The 22855-nt window shown below is 42.6% G+C and overlaps 1 protein-coding gene across 1 annotated transcript in view; it reads right to left on the reverse strand.

Moving 5' to 3' along the window:
- The window catches only part of FIG4 (FIG4 phosphoinositide 5-phosphatase), a 137345-nt gene that overhangs the window by 56157 nt on the left and 58333 nt on the right, over positions 1-22855 (reverse strand). Inside the window, exons 16-18 of the mRNA XM_060190649.1 lie at positions 9656-9794; positions 2671-2729; positions 192-339 (exon numbers count right to left, since the gene is read on the reverse strand). Coding sequence (XP_060046632.1) covers positions 192-339; positions 2671-2729; positions 9656-9794 — 346 coding nt within the window. The remainder of the gene's footprint in view (positions 1-191; positions 340-2670; positions 2730-9655; positions 9795-22855) is intronic.

Genomic DNA, 22855 nt, shown 5'->3' on the forward strand with positions numbered 1-22855 from the left:
ACTTACTGAAGAGGGGAACAATAGCTCAGCTCTCTAACAATAGAAGCATGAGTTCCCCATCCTAGTTCCTAAACAGAACTCGAACAACTAGCCACCTGAGAGCAAGTTTGCAGACTAGGTCTCTGATAAAAATAAGGACTATGCACATAACTACAGTTCTCATATACGAGCACTATCAAAAATACTCATACCGTGCTGAACTTGTCATAGCCAAACAGAAGGCGTCATCAAAACTGCTTAATTCATACGGTCGAAAGAACTCATTGTGGATGTCTATCTCGTCTTCACGCTTGTGGAATTTCTTCACCGTCAGCTTCTTTAAGTTCGCTGCACAGAAAACTAAGAGAGAGACTGCCTATGAAAAGTCTCCAGATTACATCTAGCAAGGACAGACATAGTGTCACTATGTACACAGACAGTTTGAACAAGTTCACCTCTTGCCTCTGGCATTTAAATCATTTGAAAAGTCACATACACAGAGGACACAAGACAAAACTGAGCTGACAAGTTCTAAGGAGACAGGAGGACCCTGGAAATAAAGGTAGGCAAGGAATTATTTTAGAAATCAAATTGCATGAGTTTTTAAAAATCTCTTTGTGTTCTTAAAGAAGTACTCTGCATAGATTAAAAAATCATATGGCATTTCACTAAATTTTCCTTTATATTTCTGATCCTGTTGGGGGCTGTGTGGTGGCACACCTGGTTGAGCGCACGTTACAATGTGCAACGACCCAGGTTTTAACCCCCGGTCCCCACCTGCAGGAGGCAAGCTTTCCAAGTGGTGAAGGTCTCTCTCTCTCTGTCTCTCTGTCTCTGTCTCTCTCTCCCTCCCTCCCTCTCTCTCTCCCCCACATCTTCCCCTCTCTCTCAATTTCTGGCTGTCTCTATCCAATAAATAAATAAAGATAAGTAAAAAATTAGTTCCTATTAATAGTTATACAGTCAAAGTGCTTTCCTTTCTCAAATAACAATAAACACTTAACAACTTCAGCAATGATTTTGTCCAGGATTTCAAGATTATACAAACTAGTTTGTTAAGAACTGAAAATCCTTTGCAGTCTTAGGATTTTATCCTTTCATCAACCCAAGCTGTGTGGCTACCCCAAACTGGATGAAATTCTCAACTGGAGTAGTCCATGTTTACTTAGTACTCAGTAAAGCTCACTTAATGCCCTTTGCAAATAGTAAACTGGCTTGCCCAAAGCTAGGAGAATTATCAGTAGAGACAAGACTGAACTCTATTTAAAACTGGAACTAATCATTATATTATACATGTAATGATATTTTAATATAAATACCTCATGTCTAGTAAAATTTAAAATTCTGCAAATACTTTCATGTATACATTTGTAGCTCTTCACAGTTTAGGCACAGGATCTATTTTTATATTTCTTAATGATAGATCTTAATTTCCTCCTTCCTCCTCCTCAATTATCTACAAATGTAATCAGTGCTAGTTTAAAATGAACCAATATGCTATATCTATCTGACAGGCTTACCTTATACCTAAGAAACAATACAAAGTATTTGCTTTTTTAAATCAAAAGAATTATTAGACCATCCCTGCCAGCTAAGAGATGTCACAATTAACCTACCTACTGAAAAAACTAACACTGACTAGTCATTTATATTTAATTAAAAAATTATACAGAAATGCCTTAGTGCTTCAAGTTCATTTAGGAAAATGTCAGTATAAAAAATTCAAGGAGAGGGAGTCAGGTGGTAGTGCAGTGGATTAAACACAGGTGGCACAAAGCGCAAGGACCGGCGTAAGGATCCCGGTTCAAGCCCCCAGGTGGTGAAGCAGGTCTGCAGATGTCTCTCTTTCTCTCCCCCTCCTCTCTCCATTTCTCTCTGTCCTATCCTTTTGGGAACATGTGTGAGCCTGATAGAGCTTAGGGAGAACCACCCCCATCTTTGGATGGAGGTCTGAGAAGATAACCTCTTGGTAAGTCTCTCTCAACCGAGGTGAGCATAAGGGGGGAAACTCAGACTTAGTTCTTTCCTTCTTGACTCTCAGGCCCACAGATACCCCAGTACTTCCCTCCATTAACTGCAGGCCACATGGCCACAGATTCACTTATTCAAAGTCACCTTCTGATCACAGAACACACCTTATCACACACTTCATTACACACCTCAGACCCCAGACAAGAGAAATTCCAAACTATATGGCCTTTTGATATCCATCTTCTCTCTGTCTCACCCTACGGGTTTAACTCCTATGCTTCTCTCAAATACCTTTGGATAAGTTGCTTGTGTTATGGAAAATAACTGTCTTGTATCTCATCAATTCCTGTCATACCAACCCCCTACCTTAGGGGCATACTGACTGTTAAGAAACCTGTAATTTCTGTCATATTGCAACAATAATTACCTCCATTGCTTTTCTATTTAACTCATATCCACTTTGCCAATAGAGGGACTCTAGGATTCTGGGACTCAAGGACTCAGATTCTAGATTCACGTTAAGAGTCCCCTGGTGTCTTTTACTTCGTGTCACCCCTGTCATGAGCGAGAAAGAACCAGCCCGTTACCTTTCCCCTGGAGGACACCCTGCCGGAGAAGGAGAGAGATACCCCGAAACTATCCAACAACAATGACATCAATAATAACTACAATAGAAAATAAATAAATATTTAAAAAAATTCAAGGAGAAACAGTATTTACCTTCATCATAAGGCAGCGGTAAATGTTTAATTACCTCTGGTGTCCACCAATGAGTATAACTACGAAATTAAAAAAAAGAAGAAAAGATGAGCCAAGTGTAAATACTGGCTTCCTACAACTCATTTGGATTAAAGGGACTGTACAGTTTACATGAAGGCAGTGCCTCATAGTTCAAAGTTATTTCTGTAAGACCTGTTCATGAAGCTCCTGGCACAACAGGTCTTCAACCCAACTCCTTTCCCAGCCTCATGCTTGTTGCGATTCTGCCACAGGTCTACAACAATGCCACGAATACACGTGAACGTGACCGTGCTGCTGCTGTAACTTCTTTTAGCTGGAAACAGGTGTGAGGATAACAAGCCAGATTCTGAGCTCCTGCTTCTATCCCCCTGGGGACTGGACCTACATTCGTCTACAGCTCGGTGAATAGCAGTGACCTACAGTCATGTTTTACAGTCAGATTCTTTTGCAGATCTTACTATGGGAGTTTTTGTTGTTTTTTTCTTTCTCTCTACATTACTGTATGTGAGTGGTCTGCATGCAAAGTGAGTTTCAATGGTTAAACAAAAATCATTAAAGAGTGAACGGAATAATCCTAAAGAATGAGTTGTTTTTTTTTTAGAGGAATCATGTTAAGTGAAATAAGCCAGAATGTATGTATGACTTCACTGATAGGTGGGATTTAACAAAACAAGGAAAGGGAAAACTTGATTCTGTACGATCTATCGCAGCAGCAGATCCAAGGGCTCTAAAGGGGGGAGGGGGCAGCTCAGTGTGCTGTGGTGGAAGCAGAGGGCAAGGTGGTGGGGAGAGGAGAGGAGCACACCGACATTCGCAGTACACCACACTGCACCCGCGTCACATGCAGCTGTGCATCTGTGACCACTTCCCTGTGGAGTGACCTATTAAAAAATAACAAGTTCCTGGGCTGGGGAGACAGCGTAATGGTTATGCCAAAGACTTCCATGTTTGAGGCTGTGAAATCTTAGGGTAAAGCCCCAACATCACCTTAGACCAGAACTGAGTAGTAAGTATTCTGCCAACTCTTTCTGTCTGACTCACTCTCCCCCCTCACCTAGCTCTATAAAAATATGTAAACACACACACACACACACACACACACACACACACACACACACACACACACACGTGTATCCTTCATTAAAAACAAATAAGCAGGGGATCGGGCAGTGGCGCAGTGGGTTAAGCACACGTGGTGCAAAGCTCAGGGACGGCGTAAGGATCCCGGTTCGAGCCCCTGGCTCCCCACCTGCAGGGGAGTCGCTTCACGGGCGGTGAAGCAGGTCTGCAGGTGTCTATCTTTCTCTCCCCTCTCTCTCTGTCTTCCCCTCCTCTCTCCAATTCTCTCTGTTCTATCCAACAACAAAGCAACGTCAACAATGGCAATAATAACCGCAACGAGGCTACAACAACAAGAGCAACAAAAAGGGGGAAAAATGGCCTCCAGGAGCGGTGGATTCATGGTGCAGGCACCGAGCCCAGCAATAACCCTGGAGGAAAAAAACAAAAAACAAATAAGCAAATACACGATTAAAAATAAGAACAAGTTACCTTAAAAAACAGTATAGGTCCTACTAATCTTTAACTTCACCAAGTCCCTTGATTACAGATGTCAGTCAAAGCAAATATAGGGACATTCGATTAGAGGACTCCACTGTTACAAGCAGTGAATATGAAAGAATCCTGAACTGCCTTCTCTCTGAGCAGGGAATTTATCTAAATGAAATTCTGTGTTTAAATTTTCACTTATTGTTTGATGAGAGAGACAGAGAGCACACTACTCTGACATGGGTGATGCTAGAGGCTACACTTGGCACCTTGGGCTTCCAAGGCCAACACTCTAGCTGCTGCATATCACCTCCTGGGCCACTGACATTCTGATGGAATGAATATTTAGGAGAAAATGCTATATAAAAGTCCTTCAAGCCAGGAGGGTGTTGATGGCATGTAGTGACATGTCAAAAGTTTAAATTAAAAAAAAAATATTTTCATACATTTCAGGGGCAAACATAGAGCATATAGCTGGAATATTGGTGCAAAAGATTTTTTTAAATAAAAAGTTTTCAAAAAAAATAATAAAGTGTTGACATTGCAATCTCAACTAATCCCACACATAAAGAAAGGACAACAAGAACTCTCTTGAATGCTGAATGGCAAGCAGAATGCATAGCCCAGTAAAAAAGAAAAAGGAGAAGCTGCAGAGGAGGAGGAGGAGCTGAGGAAGGGGAGGGTGAAGGGAGGAAGGAGAGGGGAGAGAGGACAGGGAGGAGTGGGGGAGGAGTAGGGGCGCAGGGGAAGAGCATGAAGAGGTGAAGAGTAAGTGTGGTGGGGCTGCGCTGGGTTAGGCACACCTGGTCCAGCTCTACAGGGAGACGCTTCACAAGCAGTGATACAGGTCTGCAAGTGTCTTGCTCTCCTCCTATTTCCCCACCCTGTCTCAATTTCTCCCTGTCCTAGCTAATAAAAATTAGAAATGAAAAAAAATACAAATAAAAAAGGCTAGTGGGAGTGGTGACTCTGTTGAGGCAGCACTGAGCCCCAGTGAGAACCTTGGAGGCACAAAAAAGTGCTGTAACAGGCAAGGTCAGATATGCCAGTTCCCATAACTAGTCAGTCCTTTGTACTAGAAATTCTTGATTAAGCAGGACATCTTTACAGACATCTAATTACATCTGAAGAAAGCTACAAAGCTAGAGGTAATTGTTGATTTTTAAAAAAACTCTATGCACATGTATGAGCATGATAAGAATACTCAAATAAGCATGGACAGAGAAGTGTAGCTGAAGCACAGCAGAAAATGTCAGAGACTCCCAAGAGGCCTGGCGGACAGGAAGCTCAGAGCTAACACTACGATGGTGGAGCTACAAATAGCTAGTACAATATTCTAGTTAACTGTAAAAACTTGAGATGCAGGGCAACGGGAGTAGTGGTCTCAATGGGCCGTTAGCAGTTGGCGTAAATTAGACTGAATTCTATTACTGGACATACGTATAAGAAGCTGTACCCCCCCAAAGTTTACAATATAAATATATAGAAAATCAGTGGAACTTGATTGGGAAAAGAAAGACAAAGTAAAAGTAATATCAGCACTGGCTTAAATGCATATACAGGAGAACATTCCAAATGATTTTAAACTACAGCATTTGAAGAATAGCTAGAAAAAGAAAAGAAAAAAAAAAAAAGATCCATTTGCCCCAGAGAGGAAAGTTTTCAGAATGATAAACTCATCTTCAAATATTTAAAAGGTTAACAACTGGACAAAAAAATGGTGTTTTTACAAGTAGAATCTGAACTGGAACTGGCATATTACACCAAAGTAAAAGACTCGGGGGTGGGGGGTGGGGGAGAACACAGGTCCTTCAGAGGACCTAGTGGGGGTTGTACTGTTATATGGAAAACTGAGAAATGTTATGCACGTACAAACTATTGTATTTACTGTCGAATGTAAAACATTAACTCCCCAATAAAGACATTTTTTAAAAATGGTGTTTTTAATAGTCCCTCTGGCCTGAGCCAAGACCAGTAGGTAAAGCCACAGAGAAGCAGATTTTAGCATGACGTGAGCAAGAATTATATTAGTGAACTACTGAAAAGCAACTGTCTCCTCAAGCAGAGAAGTCAGGGCTCCTGGCATATAGGTCAGGGGACCTCCCCCAGAAAAGAGACAGGGAGCCCAGAACACAGAGAGAGTAGAGCTCAGAAAATTTCTGACTCTCAAAGTTAGTGAAATAATTTATATCAATGCCCCCAAAACATCTTAGTGACAATATAAACACTGACTCAATAAATGGTATCTTAGATGGTAGGTGACATTTTAACCTAATTCAGCTTCAAATTGTGGCTCTGATGTTTTGAGCCATCTGTGATGTTTTGAGCAACAGGAGCTATTTCAGAAGAACCTGGTTTGGATGAATTCTCTTCAGATACCCCCTCTTCTCTGAGTATCTAATAACAACAGTACTTCAGAGTAAATTATTCATAGACACAGTATAAGATAGAGGATAGTCAATACATTAGGAAATGCATATGCATAATTAAACATTTCTTGATACTATCCTATAAGAAGTGTTCAAATAGTGTTATCTATGTTTCCAAAAAAGTATTTTTAAATTGCTATTAGGGTTATCGCTGGGGCTCAGTGCCTGCACAATACATCTATACTGCTTCTTGTAAACATTATTTTCCCTTCTGTTTTCTTTTCCTTTTTTTTCTCTTCTCTCTTTTTTTTCTCTTCTCTCTCTCTCTCTCTCTCTTTTTTTTTGTCTTGTCTTGTCTTCTCTTCTTTATTTGATTTCATCCATGTTACTTTTAGTGATGGGCTTGGAACTAGTGATTACTGAGTCATCTAACTTGCTGAATAACCTCAGCCAAGAAATGTTTTCAGGGGTTGGGTGGTAACACAGTGGGTTAAGTGTAAGGACCGGAGTAATGATCCCGGTTCGACCCCCCCCCCCCCGGCTCCCCACCTGCAGGGGAGTCACTTCACAGGCGGTGAAGCAGGTCTGCAGGTGTCTATCTTTCTCTCCCCCTCTCTGTCTTCCCCTCCTCTCTCCATTTCTCTCTGTCCTATCCAACAGCAATGACATCAACAACAATAATAACCACAACAACAATAAAACAAGGGCAACAAAAGGGGGAAAAATAGCCTCCCGGAGGAGTGGGTTCACAGGCACCGAATTCCAGCAATAACCCTGGAGGTGAAAGAAAGGAAGGAAGGAAGGAAGGAAGGAAGGAAGGAAGGAAGGAAGGAAGGAAGGAAGGAAGGGGAAGGGAAGGGAAGGGAAGGGGGGAGGGAGGGAGGGAGGGAGGGAGGAAGGAAGGAAGGAAGGAAGGAAGGAAGGAAGGAAGGAAGGAAGGAAGGAAGGAAGGAAGAAAGATGTTTTCTGGGAGCCAGGTGGTGGAAAACCTTGTTAAGTGCACACACTACAACTGTGCAAGGACCAGGGTTCAAGTCCCTGGTCCCCACCTTCAGGGTGGAAGCTTCACAAGCAGTGGTGTAGCAGGGCTGCAGGTGTCTCTCTCTGTCTCCCTTCCTCTCTACCACCCCCTTCCCTCTCAATTTCTGGCTGTCTCTATCCAATAAATAAATAAAAATAACTTTTAAAAATCTTAAAAAGACATGTTTTCTGCACCTCAATTTCCTATTTGGAAAAAGGGGGTATAACACTGTCTACTTTTTATTCTCATATCTAAACAGCAAGCCTACCTTCCTCAGTAAGCAAGTGGCTTAGTTTACACTTGTGATTTACAAACAGTATAACTGCAGCAGCAGAAAATTGGGTTCTGGTTGTTCCCAAGTTGAATATTAATAGCTCTAATACTTCATTTGTTTTACCAGAGCACTGCTCAGCTTTGGCTTATGGTGGTGCAAAGGACTGAACCTGGGACCTTTGATGCGTCAGGCATGAAAGTATTTTTGAATAACTATTACACTACCTCACTAGCCCTCCAGTACTTTAAGGTTAAAATTTCAGAAAATCAGTCACAGTTCAGTTACCCAGAGTCAAATGCATCACCCAAGCTAACTACAGAAATTTAAGCCCATCTCTCACTAAATCAATACAGTTTCAATTGCTTTTGTCTATCAGAAAAAATCAACATAAGCAATAATTAATATTAATTTTAAACCGGATCTAAAAACTAGCAGTGCTTCATTTGCAGGGAAAAAGTAACTTCAAATAGTAAGATGATTATTCCAATGAAGTGAACTTACTAAAAGCAGATTTGAGAAACACAGAAACTCTGACATTTTCCCAATATTTTAAATATCCCTGAAGTAACCAAGAATTTGCTGACTGCAGTAATACCAGTAGGTGCTAATTCACTTATTAATTGTTTATGGTCTTCTCAAACACATACACACACACAAAAAAATGATGAACCTTGTAGCACTTGAAAGTCATCCCTGAACAAAGAAGGACTGTGTGAGACTGATCCAGTCACTGAAAGATAAGAGCAGAATAGGAGAACGGGAAACAGTAGGCTTTTAAGCAGAAAGTCCCGCGCGATAACTACATATATGTGAAAAATGTTGCCGGGGTGGCAGCACTGATTATATTAATACATGGCATCTCAATTTACAACATCAGTCTTCTTATTTAATGTCCACTCTAACTCTGCAATGCATATGCTATTGTTCACACCTTGCTAAGGAATAAACTAAGGCTTCGAAAGGAGATATGGCGGATGAGGAAGCAGCAGCGTGACTTGGTGTGGGGGGTACTGGCAGCCTCGATCTAGCTGAGGCCAACAGAGGAAGCGTAACACAGTGTGGGGTCAGGAGGAGAGATGGACAAGCAATGTCCCAGAAGTTCCAGGACTAGGAGAAACACAGGGTTTTTCGTTTGTTTGTTTGTTTATTTGTTTTTTGCCTCCAGGGTTATCGCTAGGACTTGGTACCTGCACTATGAATCTACTGCTCCTGAATCTACTGCTCCTGTGGTCATTTTTCTCATTTTTATTGGATAGGACAGAGAGAAATTAAGAGGGGAGGGGAAGATAGAGAGGGAGAAAGACAGACACCTGCAGATCTGCTTCACCACTTGTGAAGCGTCCCTCCTGCAGGTGGGGAGCAGGGACTTGAACCTGGATCCTTGCACAGGTCCTTAGGGTTCATACTATGTGCACTTAACCCAGTCCCTGAGAAATACAGACTTTAAAGAAAGTGAAAAAGGTTCCATGTTCTTAGGAAGCGACAAAACCAACGTTGATGGTTTGCTTTAGGGGATCTACACTTATGTTCAGTGATGAAGCTGAAAAGATTTGTATCTTAGGGGAAATGCAAAGCAGCTGGCAACAACAATTCCCACACCCACTACCATTCTATCAACAAAGTAAATTCTTCACAGCAAATATGTGCTCCAGACTGATGAGCTTAGCCTATGTGGCTATTTCTCAAAAGGAAAAGTAACTTCTTTCAAAATAACATCAAATAAAGGTTACAATGGTTACAGTGAAAACATACCTTCTTCTTGTTGGTAAAAGTTTCATGGTATTTTTATGATGCAAATAAAAATCTGTTGGGAGTTCCCAGAGATGAGGTTTCCCTTCAGTGGGATGGAAAACTCCTAAGAAGAGGTTAATAGAATCTTGTCTGTCAGCATCTGAGAAGCAAAGAAAAAAAAAAATGCAGTTCAGGAAATTCATTACAAATACATAACTGGGAATAGGGTACAGCTGCAATTTCATAGAGCCTTTCTCTGAAAATGATAATACTTACATTTCAAAAGTCACACACATCCACAACATATAAAAGAGTCACCAAGGTCAGGATTTCAATTATTCTCTGTCTCTCTTACTAAAGAGGATAATAAACATTAACTGCTTCATGAATTTTGAGAGACTCCTCAAAATCTTTAAAAACTACCAGATGGTGTCATGGTAACATCTGCAGCTTGGTGGTTGAAAGGTGGTAAGATGTAAAAAGCCTGACTTCCCTGGGCAGACACCAATGTATCCAGGAACCTCACCTCTCCAAGAGCTCCACCCGACTAGGGAAAGAGAGAAACAAGCTGGGGTTAGAGATTGACCCACCGACGACCATGTCCAGTGGAGAAGCAATTACAGAAGCTAGACCTCCCACCCTCTGAACCTCATAAAGAATTCTGGTCCATACTTCCAGAGGGATAAAGAATAGGGAAGTTTCCAGTGGAAGGGATGGGATGCAGAATTCTGGTGGTGGGAAGTGTATGGAATTGTACCCCTGGTATCTTACAATTTTGTTAATCATTATTCAACCACTAATAAATTTTTTTTAACTGCCATAATACCTTGTGGTTTTCTTTGTAGCATAGAGACATTCTCATTGTAAGTCATTTTACTTGATGTCTGAACTTAAGCTAACTTGTGCAAGGTAACATATGCCTCTATCAGATGCACCACTGCCTCCCCCCTCCCCTGCTTTTTTAAACAGACAAAATTTACAGCAGTTTCTGCTCCATTCAGCAATGGTCCTGGCCTTGTCTTTTGTGTCTGATAATGAAGATATATTGGAGAAAAAAAAAAAAAGATAATAGCTTCATTCTAACCATTCAGAAACTCTAAAATTATCTTTCAAATTATACTGTGAGCTAATAAGGCTGGCTAGATACATGTTTCTCTTCCTTTTCCTAATTATATTTTGGTAAAAAAGAAGAAAAAAAAAGAAAGAAAAAAAAGGTAAGCCCAGGAGTAGATTTACAAGCTCCCCTTTTCATTCTGCACTATCCCCTTCCTAATAACCTTCATTCTTCCCCCCTCATTTAATCTTTTCCTGTTTTTGAGCCCTGTATATTCAAGTTCGGGGCAGACATCCCCAATACCAGTAAAAACTTCATACTGAAAATGAAGACAGCATTATAGAGATGATTGCTCTTAAAACAAGATAACAATATCATAAAATCAATTTTCTCCCAACTACCGTGGAAGCAGAATGTATCTGAAATTAGTAACATTGTTCTCATTGTACTCTGTGGTCATTTCAGCAAAAGCAATAAATATGATACATCAAATGTGTATTTAAGCTATTAGTATCTTGACAGTAAACATTCCGCTAAATAGCTCTTACATTTCACCTAAAAGTAATATATAAAAGGGATTTGTTTATATGCGGATTATATCTGGGACCAACCCTTTCTTGGCATTCTGTTGAGAAAAGCTATCAAGTATTAAATGATACAGAAATTACTACCTCAATTTTCACCATTTTTACACAATACGAAAGTAAACATGCCGCTTTTAGAGTAATTCTAGTATGCTTCTTAATTCCACTATTTAATACCTCAAAATATGTTAGTACTATCTAGAAAAGGTTTCCATTTTTCAGCCATGTTCTCAAAAAGTTTTGTTTTTCCCCATTTTTTAAGCCTAGTAGCAACTTCTTTCAATGTTTATCAAGTAAGGTGAAATGTAAGAGGTGAGAAACGTAAGGATATTTCTTTGAAGGATAGTAGTGGAGACTTTTTGAATGCATTGATGGTGTTGTAACTTCAAATATATCTGAGCTGTTTATGGCCACTTACTAACCTTGGACAATAAGGCCAGTCCAAAGAAGACTCAGTATCTTTTCTAGTATCTTTTTATGGCTACTTGTGATCGAAAATAATACAACACCCCCGCCCCCTCTTCCAGGAAGACACTCAGTTTACCCTTTCTTTACAACAGGTAAAATGTGGTTTTTTAATGGTCTTTCTTATATTACCAGTGGAACACAATACATATAAATGAGACATTCAATAAATATGACTTGGCGAATGAAGAGATAAATGGATAACAACTCAGCTAGGGGTAAAGAGGACTTTTGATTGATGCTTTAAAAGTAAGTCAGCTGGAGTAGGGCACCAAAGTAAAAACCCTGGGGTGAGGGTGAGGATGAGGGTGAATATTCGGCTTCCCAGGATGGTAGGGGTAGGGAGTGGGAGGGTGGGGGTTGGTGGGAATGGTGTTTATGAACACTCCTATTAATTTATAGTTATATAAATCACTATTTAATTAATATGAGAGGGGAAAATTGATTGTATGTCTCAAACTTTTTAAAGCACAGACTGAGTCTTTTTCATACATAGACTGAGTCTTTGATAATGTTGACTCTCTCATAAGCCTAGACCAGGGAGAACAGAAGCAACCAGTGGCACAACTATATACAAATAATGTCAAAGGACATAAATTATGGTGATGCTGTGTATGATACAGCAAATCCTAACAAAGGGATCTTTTAAAGTTAACCCAATTACCAAATAATGTGATTATAGCAATAACTATCTATTGACTTCTTAACCCTAAGACAGCAGGAACCTCATATATCCTCTATAGAGTCTGTATTTCCCCCAGTCCTGGAACCTCTAGGGTGGGGTTCACTTTCCTGCATGCTTCTCTCAACTCATACCAAATAATATTGCATCCGCCAATCCCAACCTAATGAATGCAACGAGTACCACCTCAGCATGCTTCATTTTAGACTGTGCCCAGAGACTTCAGGCATGGAATGTCAATCCTTCAGCTTCATTATTCGGGTGAGACTTTTCCTTTCATAATATTCTCTAATTCCATTCCAGGTGGTTCACTTCCTAACAAAGTCCCAAAACCAAGATATAGACCACGTCCCATAAGATAAAGCATATGTTCACATGTATCCACAAATTAGGGCAAAATATACAATAGTACAAAAGTACACAATAGTCTGCAGTGAGTCAGTATAAAGTTCCTAATGAAACAGTGTCTAATTAGACTTAGATACCCTCTTCACCTACTTCCTACTACAGTTCTCTCACTCCCAAGCTAACCTTATCAAAGCAAGGACTGCAAAAGCTGAATAAGGGCAAGAGACTGGCATACTTTAATGATGACTCTTTAGTCACTATCAGGCCACCCCATCAGCTGGGGCCCTAATCGGGGAGTCCTGAGATTCCCAAACAGATATAATAGGCTTAGACCTCAAATAAATCCCTCTCTCCATTGTTACCAGTCATCTCTATCAGGAACAACACAATACACCCCTTTGAAGGTCCCCCATAAGACCTTACCCTCAACCTGGATCAACAATGGTAGAGAATGTTCCATTCTCCGAAGGGAGGCTGGACAACATACTCTATACTACACCTGAGGAAGATGGGTCAATATTGGGGCAGCTTGGAATGTTCCTACTCATGACCACAGAATGTGAGCTCAGATCTACAGGGATGCAGAGGTCACATAGGCTCCTAAGCTGAATATGGGCCCCAGATCACATCAAATCGATGGAGTTTACAGTCAACAATATTTATACCCCTTTCCCATATTAGGGAGCTAATCTCTTCCCTGATCCAGCTTTCTGGTCCTTTGTTTTTTCCAGCCATAACATTATCTCTCCAGACAATAACTTGGATCCACTGGCATATCAGATTTCAGGCTCAGGGAAAAAAGAAAAAGCTAGTATAACCACAGGCCCTTTGGAATATAACTAAAATATGCCTACTAGCTAGCTACAAAATGGAGGACCCCCCCCCCCAACTCTTCATCTGCACTATTCCAGCCTTTAGGTCCATGACTGTTCAACAATTTGTTTGGCTTTGTATGTTAACTCTTTTTTTCAGCCACCAGGTTCCAGATGCTAGCATGATGCTGACTTCCCTGTACAGACGAACCCACCAATGTGTCCAGGAACTACACTTCCCCAGAGCCCCACCCTACTAGGGAAAGAGAGAGGCAGGCTGGGAGTATGGATCGACCAGTCAATGCCCATGTTCAGTGGGGAAGCAATTACAGAAGCCAGACCTTCTACCTTCTGCATCCCACAATGACCTTGGGTCCATACTCCCAGAGGGATAAAGAACAGAAAAGCTATCAGGGGAGGGGATGGGATATGGAGTTCTGGTGGTGGGAATTGTGTGGAGTTGTACCCCTCTTATCCTATGGTTTTGTCAGTGTTTCCTTTTTATAAATAAAAAAAAAAAAAAGAAGAAAAAGTAAGTCAGGGGGCCGGGCGGTAGCACTGTGGGTTAAGTGCACATGGCGTGAAGCACAACAACCAGCATAAAGATACCATTTCGAGCCCCCGGCTCCCTACCAGCAGGGGAGTCACTTCACAATCAGTGAAGCAGGTCTGCAGGTGTCTGTCTGTCTCTGGCCCTCTCTGTCTCTCCCTCCTATCCAACAACAACAACAACAACATAACAGCAATAGAAACAATAACAAGGGCAACAAAATGGGAGCGTAATGTAGGCACTGAGCCCCAGCAACAATACTGGAAGCAAGCAAACAAACAAACAACAACCCTTATTTCCCCCCCTTTTATTTGATAGGACTGAGAGTAATTGAGAGGAGAGGAGAAAATCAAGAGGGAAACAGGAAGACGCCTATTTCACTGCTAGTGAAGCTTTCCTCTCCGCTCCCTGCAGGCTGGGGCTGAGGACTTGAACCTGGATCCTTGCACAAGGTAATGTGTGCCCAGTCCCTTCATCAATCTCTGTAGAAACCAAGATTCAGGGGGTTAGGCCATGGTGCACCTGGTTAAGTGCACATACGACAGTGCACAAGGACCCGGGTTCAAGACCTTGGTCCCCACGTGCAGGGGGAAAGCTTCATGAGTGGTAAAGCAGGGCTGCAGGTGTCTCTCTGTCTCTCACCCTCTCTATCTCCCTCTCCCTTCTCAATTTCTCTCTGGCTCTATCCAATAATAAATAAATAAACATGTTTAAAAAAAAACAAGATAAATGTTCCTAACAGTCTTAAATTTCAAATACCCTCCTGCCTGTTCTAGAGGTATAACATGAGACTGATTGCTTTACAAAGTTACCTTGAGAGATTTAAACACAATGGTTTTATAAATATTCTGTCATTATATAATATCCATTCTAACTTAAAAATAAGTCCTGCACCCAGTACACCATGCTCCTCAAATGGTCTCTTTTCATCACATTACTCACAAAGTCATTTTTTTCATAGTCGATCCTCTAGTAGTTGTGCATGACTCTGTCTTATTTTCCCATTTACCTGCCTGCTACTTTTTCATGACCGTCTTCAGGCCTTTAATAGTTCTTTTCATTTTTTCAGTCACATGCAGCTAACACTCATTCTCTCTGCCCTCTGGTGTTATTGGAAAATGCATTATTTACGAGCTGGAAGGTCGTCCACACAGCAGAGCATAGGTTTGACTCTGAGCAAGGATCTGGGTTCTAGTCCCTGGTCCCGACACGGAAGGACATTTTAATGTCCTTAAATACCAGAAGGACATTTTAATGATAGTGGGATGGTGTTACTCTTCTCTTGTGTTTCTCACCCTCTGTCTTAACGGAAGAATAATAGAATGTGCTAGGAGCAATGGAAACAGAGCATAAAGCCCCCATTAGTGGGGAGGGGGCGTTAGGGCTCAGTGCCTGCACCACAAATCCACCACTTCTAGAGACTACTTTCCCATTTTGTTGTTGTTGTTATTGTTACTGCTGTTGTTGGATAGGACAGAGAGAAATCAAGAGAGGAGGAGAAGACAGAGGGTGAAAGAAAGACAGACACCTGACAAAGCGACCCACCTGCAGGTGGGTGCCAGGGGCTCAAACTAGGATCCTTATGCCGGTGCTTGTGCTCTTGCCATGTGCGCTTAATCCATGCACCACTGCCACCTGGCTCCCATTCCTTAAGTTTCAACAATGACTCCCATCGCAGGACCATGATGACAGGAGTGTGGCAACATACCTAGAGGGAAATGGACTTGCTGGCATATGAGTTACAGTCATTATAGGTTGAACTTAAAAAAAAAAAAAAAAGATATGTTGAAGATCTTAAGCCCTAGTAACTGTGAATATGACTTTACTTGAGAGTCAAGTCCTGGCAGACATGCTCCAGTGAAGATGGGGCCCCGGGGCCTGATGAGATCATTCATTCTCCCAGGCGGGCTTGCGGCCCGGGCCCGAGCCCCCAGTACACCACATGGAAGAACTACAGCACTGAGGGGAGCTTTGGTGCTGCGGTATCGCGCCGTGTCCCTCTTTCTTCATGTTTATTTATTTATTGCTTCCAGGGTTATTGCTGGGGGCTCGGTGCCAGCACTATGAAACCACTGCTCCTGGTGGCCTTTTTTTCCCCCCACCTTACTGGACAGGACAGAGAGAAACTGAGAGAGGAGGGGGGAGATAGAGATGGAGAGAGACAGATAAACACTTGCAGATCTGCTTCGCCACTCATGAAAGGGACCCCAAGCAGGTGCGGAGTGACGACTCGAACCTGGATTCTTGTTTGAGTCCTTGAGCTTTGCATTATGTACGCTGAACCAGGTGTGCAATATCCCGGCCCCCTTACATTTATTTTTTTTACTATCCCAAGATTACCACTGGAACTTGATATCTGCACGACAAATCCACCACTTCCAGTGGCCTCCCCCGCACCAACTGTTTCTCCTTCATGTGTTTGTTTACTGGGTTAAAATATAAGTTGAGAGGGGAGAGCTGGATACAGAGATACCTACAGTAGCTTTACCCCTTGTTAAGCACCCCTATTGTGAGAACCAGATGCTTGAACCTGGGTCCTTATGCATGGAAATGCACTTGCTCTAGCGGGTGTTCCGTCACCTGGCTTCAGTCTCTCTAACTGAAAACCTTAGCCCAGAGCAGTGAAATCCCAGTGACAACAACAACAACAAATTTCATTTAAACAGATGGGGGCCGGGCAGTGGTACACCTGGCTGAGTGCACATATTACAATGTGCAGGCTCCCAGGTTTGAGCCCCTGGTCCCCACCTGCAGGGGGAAAGTTTTGTGAGTGGTGAAGCAGGGCTGCAGATGTCTCTCTGTCTCTCCCTCTCTATCTCCCCCATTCTCTCTCCATTTCTGGCTGTCTCTATCCAATAAATAAACATGATACATTTTTTAAAAACCAAATAAATAAATAAATAAATTTAAACAGATGAAGTAAGATACAATCACAGGCAGGGGAGATAACACAGTATGTTAAAGTACTAGATTTGCTACCTAAAGTCCAAGAGATCCCATGTTTAATCCCTGATACCACCATAAACCAGAGTGAGTGGTACTCTGGAGTCTCCATCTCTCCTCTCTCTCTCAACACACACACACACACACACACACACACCTACCTCTTTCTCATAAAAATAAACAAATATATCTTATAAATAAGACGCAGCTACACTGGGATAGAGCGGGTCCTTAATCCAATACGACTCATGCCCACAGAAGAAGCACACGGGAAAGTAAATAACATAAACATAACGACATGAGGAAAGGAAGTCACATGACACCAGAGGTTGAAATGCCAGTGCTGTCCCTGGAATCCAAGGCTCACCAGGAAACCACCAGAAACTCATACGAAAAGAAGAGTCCTCCCCTGGCCCTTCAGAGAGAGCAAAGCCCTGTGGAAACCTTGAGTTCTCACTTCTGGCTTCTAAGAGAACTTAAAGAGACTAAACTTTCTCTGGTTCAAACCACCAGCTTGTGGTATTTTGTTACAGAAGCCCCCAGGAAACGAAAAAACTAGCAGAACAGAGAAACACAGCCAAATAGACTGACTTTAGATGGATAACTCTGCTAATTTATCAGATCAAGTGAAAAATTATATTGCATTTTTGGTGATAAAATGATAATAATCATTTTGTAGTCAACCAGAATACCTACTAACAATTCCATGGGAACCAAAACAGTATTAATAAAAAATAAGAAGAAGAATTTAACATTTTTACTTTAGAAATGTTTTTTTAAGTATTTATTTATTCCCTTTTTGTTGCCCTTGTTGTTTTTATTGTTGTAGTTATTGTTGTTGTTATTGATGTCATCGTTGTTGGATAGGACAGAGAGAAATGGAGAGAGGAGGGAAAGACAGAGAGGGGAGAGAAAGACAGACCTACAGACCTGCTTCACCTCCTGTGAAGCGACCCCCCCCAACAGGTGGGGAGCCGGGGGCTCGAACCAGGATCCTCACACCTGTCCTTGTGCTTTGCGCCATGTGCGCTACTGCCTGACTCCCAGAAACATTTTTTTTCTCCCTTGCTTGCAGGGTTTTTGCTGTGGCTTCATGCCTGTATGACTCACATGACCCCAACAGATCTTTTTTTTAATCTTAGATATAAGGTGAGAGACAGAAAGAGAGACAACACAGCACTGCTTGCGAAGTTCTCTGCTTTGCATGGCGCTCCAATGTGGTGTCTGAGAGCCGCAGCCCGGCCCTGTGCCTGGCAGGGCAAGCTCTCTACCAGGTAGGCCATCTCCTCGTCCCTAGAAATCTACATGGAATTCACTCCACTGGGATGAATTCCTAAATTTTGTTTCCCCTCACTCTTACATTTGGTTCAAAATCAGTACTTTGATTTTTAATTCCTAAGCTCAACTCAAGGAACTGTGCACAGGGAGGAGCATGAAAACAGTCTAGAAGGAGCCTGGTGATCTGCAGATTTTACACAGAGAGAGAACAGCAAAAGGCACGATTCCCAGTGAAGTCGAAAGAAATCATCTGAACAGTCCAATAGCACCACTGATTTGCTACCTAGTATTGGGCTGACAAACTTAAGTTCTACCAACATTTTTTTTTTGCCTCGAGGGTTATTGCTGGGGCTTGGTGCCTACACTACAAATCCACTGCTCCTGGAGGCCAGTTTTCCCTTTTTGTTACCCTTGTTGTTATTGTTTCCATTGCTATTGTTGTTGGATAGGACAGAGAGAAATTGGGAGAGGAGGGGAAGGAAGACAGACACCTGCAGACCTGCTTTACTGCTTGTGAAGCGACCGCCCTGCAGGTGGGGAGCTGGAGGTTTGAACTGGGATCCTTGCGCCAGTCCTTGCGCTTTGCACCCTTTGAGCTTAACTCGCTGCGCTACTGCCTGACCCCCCCCACCACCAAATTTTTAACTAAGGGAAAAGAAAGAGTTGGGAATAGCGTAGGTAACAAATTAACACACACACACACACACACACACACACACTTCCTAGTTAATTCTGTAAATATCTCATACGTCATGAGCAAAGCATTAAGACATCACAGTGAACAAGTTGTTCATGGTTGGGACTGGCTAGTGAAGTACCCAGTAGAAAGGATACATTACTAATTCAAGGACCTGGGTTCGAGCCCCTGGTCTCCATCTGCTGGGGAGTAGACTTCACGAGCAGCGGAGCAATGTAGCTAGTGTCTCTCCCTTTCCCTACCACCCTCTCATTTTCTTTCTTTTTTAAAAATTATATTTATTTATTATTGAAAGAAACTGAGAAATTGAGAGGGAAGGAAGAGGCAGAGAGGGAAAGAGAGAGACACCTACAACCCTGCGTTACTATTCATGAAGCGTTCCTCCAGCAGTTGGGGACCCGGGGCTTGAACCCGGGTCGTTGTGCACTGTAATGTGAGCACTAAACAAGGTGCACCCTGCCTGTACCCTGCTCTTATTTTTAAAAAGGAAGGAGGAGGAAGAGAAGGAAAAGGAGGAGGAGGAGGAAGGGGAGGAAGGAGAAGAAGAGGAGGAAGGGGGAGGGGAAAGGGAAAGGAAAGAAGAAAGGGAAGAGAAATGAGGGGGAATGAGAGGAGGGAAGGGTCTCTGGGTACGGTGGATTTGTTATGCAGGCACCAAGCCCCAACAACAACCCTGGTGGCAATAAATTTTAAAAAAAAACTTTAAAAAATTGCTCATGGAGAGCTTGGCAGCCCCAACGCCGCGAGCTTCATTGTAACTGAGTCACGTGCTGCAAACAAGGCGGATGCTGCAAGAACAGAAACTGAAGGCCTGCCTTGAGAAGGGAAAGCAGAGTGTGCTCCCAAGGCCGGCGAGGAAGGAGTCAGAAGATGAGCATCCTGCGCTGCCCTGGATGCCGCCGCGGCACGTGGCTGCAGGTCTGCGGCAGAAGCCGCCTGAGGCCCTCAGGGCAGCATGTCTGGGGAGGGGTGACGGAAGGCAGGATTAGAGTGCGTGGCAGGAAGGCAAGGTAGGCCTGCTCCACAGAGGTGGCTCTCAAGGGCCTTGTCTCACCTGCTACACTGCTCAGCAGGCTCTGACCCTTTGCCGAGTTTACACACAGAGTGCCACCAAAGGCACAATTCGCAGTGAATTTGACAGAAACGATCTGAACAGCCAGATAACATCACTGATTTGCTACCTAGTAGGGATTGAGCTAGTATTTGCTACTTAGCATTTGGGCTAGGCCATTTGTTACCTAGTAGTGGTCTCCATGTTCCACACTCACTCCTTAGTATAATTACACTCTGCTATATGGGGTGAATTCTTACCCGCCCCTCTCTCCCCCCCAAAAAGATACACCGGGCACATTCACTAATCAATGAATATAGTCTTATGGAAAACACGGACTTTACAGATGTGGTTAAGTCATGGTGATTATCATGTTAGATTAGGGTGGGTCCTAATCCAATATAATTAATGTCCTCATAAGAAGGAAATTTGACACATAGAGAGACATGTGAAGGAAGAAGACTGCGGGATGACAAAAGCAGGAATTGCAAGCCAAAGAACACCAGTGACTACTGCCAAATGACCAGAGGTGAAGAAGTAAAGATTCTCCTCGATGAGTTCCAAAGAGAATCTGGCCCTGTTGACGCCTGAGTTTTAGACTTTTAGCCTCTAGAAATGTAAGATGCCCCCCCAGAGGACCTTGCCCTCAACTTGGATCAACAACAGTAGAGAATGTTCCATCCTCCCTTTAGAGGCAACACACTCTATGCTACACCTGAGGAAGATGGGTCGATACTGGGACAGCTTGGAATGTTCCTACTCATGACCACAGAGGTCACACAGTCTCCGGTGCTAAATCTGAATATATATGGCCCTAGATCAGACTGATGGGGTTTGGGGCTAGGCTGTGGTGCACCTGGTTAAGCGCTCACATTACAGATTGATGGGGTTTACAGTTAACAGTATCTATATACTTTCCTCATATTTGGAGCTACACTCTGCCCTAATCCAGCTTTCTAGACCTGATCTCAACTGTGACACAATATTTTAGTCCACCTGTGTGTTAGCTACCAGACTCAGGCAAAAATTACTAAAGTCATGGGCTACATGAAACATACCTAAAATAGACTCCCTAGCTTCTTTCTACATGAAGACCCCTAGTTTCATTTGCTCTATTCCTACCTTTCCGTTCCTATTTATTAAACAATTTGCCCTGCTTTCTATCTTACCACCTTTCAGCCACCAAGTTGCAGATGCTACTATGATGCCATCCTGACTTCCCTGGGCAGATGACCTTGCCCATGTGTCCTGGGACCTCACCTCTCCAGAGCCCTGACCAAACAGAGAAAGATAGAAACAGGCTGGGGGTATGGATCAATGTGTCTATGCTCATGTCCAGCAGAGAAGCAATTACAGAAACCAGAATGTCCACCTTCTGCACCCCATAAAGAATTCTGGTCCATACTTCCAGAGGGGGATAAAGAATAGGGAAGCATCTAATGGAGGGGACGGGACACCAAACTCTGGTGGTGGAAACTGTATGGAATTACAGCCCTGTTATTTTACAATCTTATTCATCATTATTAAATCACTAGTAAGATTTTAAAAAAAGATAAAGAAATGTAAGATAATCAATTTAAGTCACCCAGTGTTATTTTTGTTACAACAGTCCTAGAAAAATGACAGAAGCTTCCCTTCTGCGTGGGTGGGACCTCTGATTTGCTTCCTAGTTACAAGTATGGCGAAGTAGTGGGGTGTCACTCTAAGCTTACACTGCCTTATAGAAGACTCTGGTCTTGCCAGCCAGCTCAGTCTAGAAACTATCTGCCCCTTGTTATCTGTGAAGAAGGAAGCTTCTTTGAGTCCTACAGCCACAGGAACTGCAAAGAACGGGATTCCACCAACAGACACAAGGAAGGAGAAGCAGACCCAGCTAGTCTATGTCTTGAGTTCTCACTCATAGAAACTGCAAGATAATAAATGTATTGTTGGAGCCAGACGGCGGCCACCTAGGAGAGCACACGTATCAGCATGGGCGAAGACCCAGGTTTCCATCCCAGATCACCACGGGCAGGGCAGAAACTTTCTGATCCCTCTCTCCCTATCTCTTTCTGTCTCTCACTTTCTATTAAAAAAATAAAATGGCCACTGGGAGTGGCAGAATTCTGCAGGCACAGAGCCTTGGTGGCAAAAAAAAAAGAAAAAAAATTAAGAAAGCAAATAATCATTGTTGTAGGTGGCTAAATTTGAGTCATTTTTTTTTTCAGCATACAAAACTGGTACACTTGAACGGTAGCATGACTGATTTTTCACTTTCTCCAGGCTCTGACAATTTTGAAGGTTTACTTTCTTTCTTTTTTTGCAGATGCTTTTATCATGCTTTTATCAGAAAGTCCTGTAACTGGGGACTCTTATAGTTCCTCTGCCGTAGGCATACACATCTTTTCACATCAGTCTGCTTCTTGCAACGATTTCCTTCGGATAAGTGTTTTGTTGTTGTTGTTTGTTTGTTTTTGCTGCTACGATCTCTCTGGCAAGGACCAAGGCCAGTCTTATGTCTGTCCTGCTCTCTAGGGGGTGCACCTGATTAAGCACACACATTACAGTGCGCAAGGATCCAGGTTCAAGCCCCTGCTTCCTACTGCCTCCTTTTTGCTTAAATGTTTAATTTTGATTTTACTTAGATCTCTGAAAGTATGTATTTATAAAAAAGAAAAATGCTGGAGTCGGGCGGTAGCGCAGCGGGTTAAGCACACGTGGTGCAAAGTCAGCATAAGGATCCTGGTTCGAGCCCCCGGCTCCCCACCTGCAGGGAAG

This window comes from Erinaceus europaeus, chromosome 4 (assembly GCF_950295315.1).
Source record: "Erinaceus europaeus chromosome 4, mEriEur2.1, whole genome shotgun sequence".
Classification (NCBI taxonomy): domain Eukaryota; kingdom Metazoa; phylum Chordata; class Mammalia; order Eulipotyphla; family Erinaceidae; genus Erinaceus; species Erinaceus europaeus.